The 11,188-nt window shown below is 47.4% G+C and overlaps 1 protein-coding gene across 1 annotated transcript in view; it reads right to left on the bottom strand.

The window, feature by feature from the left end:
- The window catches only part of LOC103256729 (putative thiamine transporter SLC35F3), a 15,225-nt gene extending 8,351 nt beyond the window's left edge, over positions 1–6,874 (bottom strand). Inside the window, 1 exon segment of the mRNA XM_021710624.1 lies at positions 6,249–6,874. Coding sequence (XP_021566299.1) covers positions 6,249–6,491 — 243 coding nt within the window. The 5' untranslated portion in view covers positions 6,492–6,874.
- Positions 6,875–11,188: the final 4,314 nt, after the last annotated feature.

Here is an 11,188-nt window from a genome sequence, read left to right as displayed (position 1 = left end):
GCGGGTTCAGGCAATCCACTCACCTCAGCCTCCCAAAGGCGCGGGATTACAGGCTGAGCCACCGAGCCCGGCCCTGTCAACTATTATTATTATCTCATCCCCGCTGTCCACGCCAGCCGTGGGGCCTGACAGCGCCCCACCTGCTGACGGAGGCTACCAACAACGTCCCAGCACTGGAGGTGCAGCTCCCTGTGGGTTCCACGACCCCCTCCAGCCCACACCCTCAATACTATTATTGTCCAGACACCCACTTCTCAGATTGGACTGAAGCTTCACGGAGAAGCACACATTACTGTAAAACTGTCAGAGTAAACGGGAGACGTACTACCTGGGACAGTATTTCCCCAAGGAGAAAAAGCAGTAGCACATTCAGCAAATACAAGGACCCACTGGAAGCAGCTGTGGCACTGCAGAAACGTCACTGGGTGGGAGATGGGAAGGGGGTGCTGTCAGAAGAGCACATGTGTGCCGTAGGAGCTTTAACCGCTGGATTTCCTAAGAGGTTTATCCCTCTTATGGATCGCTTGCAGTTGACTTCAGCTGTCTATAACAATATCAAGTCGCTCAGATTTACTGAGGGGTCATACGACAAGTGTTTTCTATGCATTTCCTCATGGTCTCACCGCATTTTATGACCATGAAAACCTCGGCTCAGAGAGGCTAAGTAATTTGCCCAAAGTCACACAGGTGTTGTGTAGAAGAGCAGACACACACATTTCAGGTCAGTCTGATCGCACCAGTGGTGCTTGCATGGATACAGGCAAGGAAGCAGGATTCCCACAGCAAGCTGTTGCCAGGTACATGCTTAGGTTGGAACCGAGGCTTCCTTAGTGGTTTCAACATAGCACTTTTGGGTTAGTAAGGCCGGGTGCAGTGGCTCAGCCTGTAATCCCAGCACTTTGGGAGGCCGAGGCGAGAGGATTGCCTGAGCCTGGGGGTTTGAGACTAGCCCAGGCAGCTTGGCAAGACCTCGTCCCTACAATAAATCACACAAAAACTAACTGGGAGTGGTGGCGTGCGTCTGTAGTTCCAGCTACTCGGAAGGCGGAGGCGGAAGGATCGTCGGAACCAGCAGGTCGAGGCTGCGGTGGCCGTGAGCGTGCCACGGCACTCCAGCCTGGGCGACAAAGAGTGAGACTCCAACTCAGAAAAAAAACCAAAAGAAAACCCAACAAAAGAAATGTGAGCAAATCTCACACCGTATGCCTGGCTTATGCCTTCCTAGCATCTGCCTCATGCAGTATTCCCATGGAATGCCACACTCGCCCAGGAGGCAGAGCCCCAGGGAGCAGACGGTGACCGTGCACCCGAGAGGCACCGGGCCCAGCCTGTCTACGCGTTTTTTCTGGTTTGGTCACCCACTCGTAGTCAGCTGCACCATTCTGCGTCGCACAGATGCACATGTTTCGTATTCCAACGCTGCATGCACTGTGTATCATGGTTCCTAACGAGAAGGAAGTACCAATCACAGGAAAACCATCGGTGACTCTCCCCCCAAGAGGGTAAGAAAGGGAAAAGTGAGAAGCAGGTAGGGAGGGGCGTGGTGGCTTCTGCTCCGGAAGACACCCAGGATGCAGGATGCTGCAGGAGGGCCCCAGCCTGGCTGGGCTCAGAGGGCCCGGCGAGAAGAATCATGGGGAACAGAGGAAGGGAAGAAAGTAGCAACTTTCCAGACAATCTGGTCCCTCTCCAAAGGCACTCGGTCTTTCTAAACTTACAGCTGAAGTTGGAGGAGACGAAGAACAAGGAGTTATTTCTCCCGAAGACTCGAAGGTAGATTTCCAGCCTCTTCCTCTCCCTTCTCTATTGATTAAATCATAAACAGCTAAAAGCTTCTGCCCCAGCCAGGGCGCACAGGAACTGAGGGAGGGGTGGAGGAGGAAGTGAGCGCCCAGCTGGCTGCCAGGGCCAGCTGAGGAGGCAGATGTCAGACGGGTGGGCCGGGAGGGTGATCCCCTCGTCCACACCTCCCAGTCCTCTCCTGGGGGATCCCAGCCACAGGTCGCGGGGGTGACGCCCCCAGCCACAGGCTCCTCTCTCTCTGGGATCAGCAGCCCTGGGCCAGGCAGGGACCTGGAGACCCTACTTGTCTCTCAGCACCCCTCAAATCAAAACAGGCCCTGCGGGCTTGAGGGGCAGAGCCCTTTCTCAAGTCTGACGTTCCTCCAAGAGTCCGGTTCTGTCTTTAACAATATGTGCATGGTTGACGTTTTGTCCCCGATCTGACTTTCTTTATTTTCACCGGCAAATGTTTCCCTGCTACTTCCTGCGTGGAAATCACTCTCCAGGGAGGCCAGGCAGGCCTTGCTGGGGTTTCACGGGCTCCACACACACCAGGGGAGGGCGCAAAGTCTGAGTGGGCAGCAGGACAGGGGAGGTTCCCTCGCTGCCCTGTGCCTGTCTTTCCTTACACCTTCCTGTTCCCCCACCCTCATGCTCCCCACTGGCCTACCTAAAACAAGGAACTGCTGGGTAGAGCAACCCCGGGACCAAGATGGTGAGAGCCACCGTCTCTACTTTGTCAGGAGACAAGGAAGAAACACGGGCTGGGATGCTGCTGTTTAACATATCCGTGTCCTCGCCCCACGTGGTGACCCACTCCCATAACTCGCCCAGCTCCCAGGACCCTGAATCTGGAGTTCCAGCAGCCTAGGGGTTGTCACTGACTCGCCACCTGTCCCTACGACGGTTCTGCTCTCTGCACCACGTGGGCTGGAGAAGCGGGTAAGGGTGGACCTCTGCCCTTGAGGAGGAGAGACAGGGTTGGTGGTCCCCGCCCATGAAGTCGAATCCCCTTTTTTAGACCACAGCTTCTCCCCAGACTCGTGGGAAATGGGGTGAGCAGCGTGGCCTCTGCCAACCAGAACCCTTGTGGAATGCTTCTTAGATCTGTACCATTTGGGGCAATCTTACAAAAGGAAAAGAATGAACTGGTTTTTAAATATACCTCCCCCAACTTTTTCCCTCCCAGCTCCTGGACTGCTCTCATCGATGAAGGATTATCAGAGTTTGAAAGGAACTGAGAATGGCTCTAGTCTGCTTCCCAGAGGAGGACAAGGCCTGAACTATGAGCTCGCCATGCTCCCTGTCCTCCGTGTCCTCCCTATGCTGGGCTCAGGCTGCAGGGGAAAGCCCTCCACTCAGAGAGGAATTAGGACCAGATGCTGAAGTGACCCTTCAGGAACGGCCTTTTGTGAAACACTGAAAATGTGATTCTTGGAAACATCGGCTGGAATCTGATGGAAACTGGAACTGATGTTGGAAAAAGTCCCCAGTCCCCAGGAATGCGCTGCTGGAGTTTGAGGACCCCTTGTGGATGCCCTCTTTCCTGCTCCCCTGCTTCTGGTTTGAAAGTCCTTGTTGTGATGGGTGGTTACCAATGGCCCAAACCACCAGAGAATCCTCCTCTCCTATCTTTCTTGGCATGGAGTCTGGGATGGTCTCACCTAGCTGGCCATAGCCGACTGGGCGTCACAACCCCAGGGCGCTACTTCCTTGCTTCTTACTATGACTTTTGACATACAAAACAGCCTCCCTCAATGTCTATCTGCTTCTGATGTTGCCAACAAAAGAATCGGGCTGATCCACCAACCCCCTCTAATCAAGAAGGAGGAACAAGAACACTGAGAAAGAGAAGACGTCTTAGAGTTGTATATGTCAGGCATATACATCATCTTATTTTATTCTCACAACTATTCTATAAGATGAGTAGTAATAGTCTGTCCATTTTAACAAAGGCTCAGAGATGTTTAGAAATTTGCTTAAGATCCAACAGCTTATGAGAGCAGAGCCAAGATCCATAGCTTGGTCACCCAACTCTAGCCTCAATCTTTACTATTGCACTGGAGCCCTGACCTGGAGAGCCAGGACACATATAAACAGCACCCAAGGCCAACTTGGGCTCCTTTCAAACAGACACCCCAACAGCTTCTCACCCTCTGGTGCCATAATTGGCCAGGACCTCCCAGGATTAAGACACAGTTGCTTCTTTCTGGATCTTCCGTATGACCTAGACCCGCCTAGATCCTGAAGTTTCCCCACATCCGCAGCCCTTGCGGTTTGAGTAACTGCCTTAATAACACAAGTCTCCTGTGCACACTGTTCCACACACATCAAGGCCGAGCCTCACCATGTATTTCAGATCTGTACAACTCGAGCTCGTATGCTCAGCCCTCCGGGTTGGGGAGTCATGTTCTCTGTCTTCAATCTTGGGAAATTGCCCAGTGGAAGGTGCTAGCTAATCTGGCAGTCTGAGTGAAGTCTGCACAATCCCATGCACCAGTTACACATCAGCTTGGACCTAAATCTCCATCTGTTCATCGGGGAGAGTCTTTCAGGTACTCTGGCAAGCTGCTGGCATTGCACAGATTTCGCTCTCTTTCTGAGCTCTTGAGGAAGAGAAGAGAGAAATCCACTGCAACTTGCAGTGGGAAGTGCCTAGATGATCAGCCATGTACTTCTAAGAGAAGCAACGATTATTAGACAGAGGCACAACTGCACAGGGCTTTGCAAGTTACAAAATGCCATCCCAACACTGGCTCCTTGGACCTTCATTTCAGTGTCTGCCTAAGTGCCAAAGGCCTTGAACACAAAACTCTGCTCAGTATGAAGTGGTCAGCACAGACCAGGCCAATCAAGTGACCAGCATGGCCAGAAGGTGTCATAGTCCAGGGTGGCTGGCGGTAGGGAGCCCTTTTAACCGCGTATAGCAACCAAGATTTGGAAGCACCATATTGCTCTCTATGAATCTAGGAGTATTTCAAGGTTTTTTCATACCTCTTTCCCTTCACTTCAAAAAAAATTGTTTACTTCTGCTAGATGCAGAATTAACCTTGACGCCTCTCTTTCCAGGAACAGCGTCTCCCATGAAACTTGCTTGGGACATCTGAATCATGCAAAGAGTTCCCTAAAATTTTCTTGGCTCTTTGCGTCAAAATAAAGTCAGGAAGGGCCTGAGTCAGTGGGCCCCAGGACTCTTGGGTCTTCAGTGTCAAGGCAGGGGGGTGTTGGGTAGAAGTGCCTGCATTTCTTGCAGAGATGTATTAGATTATTTATTTGCCAAAAGCTTTTCTGGATGGCAGCACGGGGAGTGAGTTTTTATTCCAAAATTAACACTAAGCCTCAAAACAAATCTCCCCCCAATGCAAGCTAAAAATACAACTCGGCAGTTGACTCACGTCCCCACTGCTGTTTGGGTAACTCAGGTGGGCATGAATTCACTATCAGGGTGATGGCATTGTTCCCAGGACAATGAGAACAGGACAGAAGTAGAGGGCCTTGAGTCTGCCCCACGCTGGTTGCCAGCGTGGTTTGCTTTAACTGACTGTGCTTCACAGCAGGAATAAGCAATGCGCTCGAACTACAAGAGAACTCCTTGCCTGGCCAAATGCTCTACGTACTGGTTTGCGGCAAGAGGCTGACGGGGCAGTGGCCACCAGAGGGAGCCAAGCAGAAGTCACTAGGATTCTGTCCATGCCACATGTTACCTGTTCCTTGCATTTGGGGATTTATCCTATTTGCCAAAAGCGTTTCCTATTTATCCTATTTCATTTATCCTATTTCACACAACTGCTATGCATTGTAATTAGCTAATTTGGCTAGCTTTTGCTGTAACGAAGTCTCAGATGTAAAATGAGAGGTAATTCAAGGGATATACTTTTACTTCCCCTTCATAGTATGAAGGAAGCGAAACTGACCCCCCACCCCCAGTTGGGACTTAGTGTGAGAGCGTCTGGCTGTTTGGCTGTGCATACGCGGTCCAGGCAAAGGGCCGAGACCGCACGCACGCACGCGTGGCTGCCAAAGGATCCCTCGGGTTTCACACGCATCCTCGCCCGAGAGTGACAGTGTTAAGCAGAAAGCTCCGGGCTGCAGGGCACAGTTATGCCCTGCGCTGCAGCCTGGAAAGCCGCCTGCGGGAGAGGGGGGTGAGCACGCAGAGAGCGGAACGCATCGCCATTCCCAGGCTGGTCCCCGACTGCACACACTTTAGGGAATGCTCGTTGAAATGCTTGAAATGAAAGGTGCTTTAATGAATGCTGCTTGTCTAGTATGGTTTGCAAGCAAGAAGGCTGGCAAGGCACCCCAAGAACCGGGCCCTCTGCTGGGCTCCTTTTCTGCTGCGAGTCAGAAGGAACGTGGGCAGCAGCTTATGCTCATGGGCCAGCACATGGAGCTAAGCAAGCCGATGGGCAGGTTTCGGTCAGCATGACTGAGTGAGGGAGGAAGACAGAGAATAAGGAACTTACCCTCACTCCCATGAACCTGTCCCTGAGAACGATCCATGAGAGCAAGAACACAAAAGCTTTGTTGCAGCAGAATAACACGGAGACATCCGTAGTGTTTATTTTCTTTATTGCATGTAAGTACAGGTAGTTTGTGAGTGTCCAAAGAACACCAAAGGGTGCTGCCTTGGTAAAAAACACCTTCAAAGTCAAGCCATTGTCTCCAAAAAATCGACAGCATTCCCTAAAACAAGGAAAGAGAGGCATTGTTATTATTTTCTTGGGTTGAGACACACCATTTATTTCCTGTACCCAGTTTTTTGTTTGTTTGTTTGCTTTAGCAAATATAGGAAGGGGTGTTTTTTTTTTTAAAAACAGGTATTATTATTTCTAATAAACCTCTTTCTATTAAAGCTCTTCAACCTAGCGTTCTAGTTCACTGACAGAAATGTTGCACAGCGATCTGATGTCATAGATTAGATTATTCCTTCCGTTCGTGTTAAATCTGGAACCGGCGGTTCTACACAGAAGGTAAGGTTGGGACTATCTAACCTGAAGGCCCAGTTCTATGGTGATTGGCCAGGGATCCTGCCACTTCCTGAGTAAGAGAAGGCGGTCACTACACATGTTTTAGGGGGCGGGAGAGGGCGGTGATGAAGAAAGAGGGGGATACATACTCAAAGAGAACTCACTGAAATGTATTTTTAAAAATTTTTGCCCCAAACTGGAAATGTGTGTGACCAGCCAGGGGCAATCACTTCTTGGGCACGCCTTATACATTTTGGTTATGATATAAATCGTGTGAATTCTCTCCATATTTTCTCCACAAGGCCATTTTTAGAGTAGGTTATTTCACCCCAGGAAAGTTCATGTCTCCACTTCTCCAACAGACCACCTAACACAGGAGGAATACGCAGATCCAGGAGTTCAGAGTCTTGAGAAGGAACGAGATGAGGAAACATCTGTAAAAAAAAGTCTCTCAAGGCCACTCTTGATTCTAGGGGGAAGGAGCTCAGATATTTTTTGGGAAAACAGCTTAAGAACATTAAAGCCAGTCTTCCAAATGCAGAAGAAGGAAGGTGGAGGAGTCAGTCTGTGGGGGTCACAGGCATAAAGCAAGTCCACTGAGAGAAGCTCAGTCCATAGAGAGCTACCTGCTCCCTTGACTGTCAGGGAGTGAAGATCATCGCTCTGTTGGGCCAGATGAGTCAGGGCCAGGGGCGGATAAGCAGGGTCACACTGCTTCTGTGGAGTCCCCATCCTGGCTCACAGACACGAGGTAGCATGGCCACCGTGGGTGACGGCGGGCCAGCGGGAAGGGAGTCAGCTTGTCTGTGATTCAGAAATAGACTCAGGCCTAACTGAACCACCAGGAGAGTGAAAGAAAAGACATGACTACAATAAACCCAGCACACTAGGGTGGAGGAATAGTTCCAGCCTGTGCCACTTAATATCAGAATGAAGAGATAAAGGAGGAAAATTAAAAACACGTTTTAAAAAGGGACTCAACTATACAGATATATTTGAGTTGGGGTCTCACTCTGTCCCCCAGGCTGGAGTGCAGTGGCACGATCAGGGCTCATGGCAGCCTCGACTTTCTGGGGTCAGGTGATCCTTCCGCTTCAGTTGCTCAAGAAGCTAGGACTACAGGCATGCACCACCATGCCTGGCTAATTCTTTGATTTTCTGTAGAGACGAGGTATCGCTATGTTGTCCAGGCTGGTCGCAAACTCCTGGACTCAAGCAATTCTCCTGTCTCAGCCTCCCAAATTGTTGAGATTACAGGTGCAAGCCAGAGTGCCCGGCTCAATGTTTTAAATTTACTGTCTGTTCTTGCTACTGATCTAAACTGAAATCTGCCTTTGTTCGTTACTCAACTATAGAATATTCACAGAAGAGACAGAAAACTCAATATACATAGAAAGGCGTGAGAGGTTGGGAGACTCACAGAGGAGAAACACACTTACCGTTCTGTAGAGTATGGTATGGCTTTTGCCATCTTTCACTGTGCTCACAACCCTACGTTGCTTCTAAACAAACCAGCACCCAGAGAAACATTCAAATCGCTACATTTACCGTGAAACCAATTCAACTGAATTGTTTCCATTTTGGGTTTACGTAGATGCCATCTTCATCTAACTGACAGGTGGATATTTCTGTTTACTGGGTAATTTCCTCACACAGTATTTCAGCCACATTTTCTATGGGGTTTTCTCAAGCCCTTGTTCGCAGAACAGTCTTTGTATTCCCAGGGACAATAACCATGAAGGATGGCTTCCTTCATCTTTGCGATTACTGTGGCTATAAAGTGATGCTGGTCCCTTGGGTATGCCCAAAAGAAGGTACAAACATCCTTTCCTACCATTAATACCAACTGATTACAGTTATACTCAGAGGTTTCCCTTCACAAGGGAAAACGATGCAGGTAGAATTTCCAACTCGCTGTTATAAAAATTTCCTGACTCGCTATTATAAAAATAATTCCTGTTGTGGAGAAGAGGCCATCCAAAACTAACTGGACAGCTTACTTTCTCTCTGAAAATCTACACTCAACCCCTCCAAAGCCTGATGGTTGTGGGCAGGTTGCAGAAGTGGGTGGGCGCAGACACAGCTTGGTACTGAAGGTCCAAGCTCCTGGAAATGGAGAGGGCAGTGAGGAGCCCATCCCGGAGACGGAAAAGGGAGGACTTCTGGGCCTCACAGAGCTCTGTTGGTCCTTTGAGGACTCATGGTCAGGGGATCACAGTTAGGTTAGTGGATCTTGGTTCTAATGAGACCGAGACGATCAGCCCCTGGGCCAGTAAACCTTGTGCTGTTTTAAGTTCAAGGACTGTGCACTATTCTGTGTCAGCTGGTTTTGTCCATGCCATGCCCTTGATTGCAAGGGAACCAAGAGAGATGATGAACACAAATCCATTTCTGCCAGAGACCTCTTCTTGGTATACAAATGGAGCACAGTCAATGCTCTCTTGACTGACTTCCACTTACTGGCAGTTTAATGACCTTCATTCCTTCTGCTCAAGGATGTCCTGGGCACGCTAAAGGTTACCGGCTGGCAGGCTACCCTCTGGCACACCCAAGCCCTTTGGGTCCTACTAATTGAGTCACATGCCAAACACAGTCTTGCTTGTGCCCTTTGTTTTGGCTATTTCAATTACACAATTCAATGAAATATTTCATAAATCAGTGAAATATGAGTGAGGAAAAAAAAGTTTTTTTCTGTCAAATCTAAGTTGAGAGTCTTAAAGACTCAATAAAACAAGCACTGAAATACTGCTATTGAATTATATCTGTGAAGAAACACAGAAAAAGATCAGATAAATGATAAAAATCTGTAAGTTTCACATTCATGTTATTGGACCAATACTGATGTCCTCAGTGCTCTTTAGAGAATCCCAACTGGGACAGCCTGTCGTGGAAGGATGAGGATGGCTTTTCATTTCATTCAGATCAAGTACTTGTTGTTCCCATGATTCTAGATAAGACATTAGCAGATATAGAAAGAGTAAACTTTTAAAACTGAGAATGCATTTTTAAACTAAGCAACTACCTTGAATGACTTCTTTTGTAATTCCTTCCACTTTATTTTTTCTGTTTTCTCTTTTTGGTGCTTCTTTTAGTTCTATATTAAATCTTCTAGCTTAATCTTCTAATTTTGTCTTTTTTTCTTCTCTCTTTCTCTATTTTGTTTTATGGGAGGATTTCTTGACTTTATATTCCCCCCTTCTATTATATTTATAAAATTAGTACCTTATATTTAATTTCCAAGAGCATTCCCTGCTTTTGAGAAGATTATGGTGCAACTGGGGAGAAAAGACTAATCTCTCAATAGAAAGCAATATAAGCCTAAATATAATCACATAGTATATGATAGACAGTGTGAAATATAACAGTGCTATGGGATTACTGTCTAGTGGAAAGAGATGGACTGACTAGATAAGACTTCATGAAAGATGTGAATTTTGAGCTGAATTTTGAAGCATAGGTATGATTTATACAAGTGTGTGTGTGGGAGACAGGGACAATAACTTTATAGAGGTAAGAGAAGAAACTGTATCTATGGAACAAGAATAAATGGCTATAAAAAGGAAATAATCTTGGAAATTGCATATAGGCTATAACCAAATTTTAAAAATTAATTTAAAAGTTGAAATATAAAGTCAAAGTATAGCCCATAAAATGAGAGAGAGAAGAAAAGAAAATAGTAGAAGGTTGAATTAGAAAGTCCAATATTGAAATAGAAGAAGTTCCAGAAATAAAAAAACAAGACAAAAAAAAAAATAGAGTGAAGAAAATTACTAAAGAAATAATTCAGGAAAGCTTCTTAGAACTGAAAAACATGAGTCTTCATAATGCAAGGGCCCACTGAGTACCAAGCACAATGCATGAAGAAAGAACCATAAGGCAGATACCTGTGAAATAAAGGGATAGAGATAAGATCTAAAAGCTCCCCCAAAGAAATAAACAAAGTCAAAGGATAGGAAATCATCATTGCATCAGACATCTCCACAACAAAAATGGAAGCTTAGATAACCGTGGCACAATTAACATTTTTGAAGGATATATATGTTTTTTTCAAAGGAAAAACATATATATATATTTTTTTCCTGCCAGAATTCTGTAATCAGCCAAACTTCAATCAAAGGTGAGAGTAGAATAAAGATACTTTCAGTTATGCAGTACTCGATGCTGTCTCCCAAGCCAGCCAGAGGAGAGGCTGCCCCCAAACCAGAGTGGAAACCACGGAGGAGGAAGACCTGGCAGCTGAAGCAGGTGAGCTCTGCCACAGGCGGGAGAGAAATGAGGTCCCAGCACAGCAGGACCCTCTGCAGCCGACCAGGCTCTAGAAGGGTGTCTCTAGGGAAACCTCGTGATCAAGCAAGAACAGGAAAATATTGTATGTTTTGTGAGATGGTGGAATCTTTAGGAAAAAACAGCAGCCATCACATGGAAATCAAGGTGAA

The sequence above is a fragment of the Carlito syrichta genome, unplaced genomic scaffold (assembly GCF_000164805.1).
Source record: "Carlito syrichta isolate Samal-C Ts95f unplaced genomic scaffold, Tarsius_syrichta-2.0.1 Scaffold294983, whole genome shotgun sequence".
NCBI lineage: Eukaryota > Metazoa > Chordata > Mammalia > Primates > Tarsiidae > Carlito > Carlito syrichta.
This window is presented reverse-complemented; position numbering and strand designations above follow the sequence as displayed.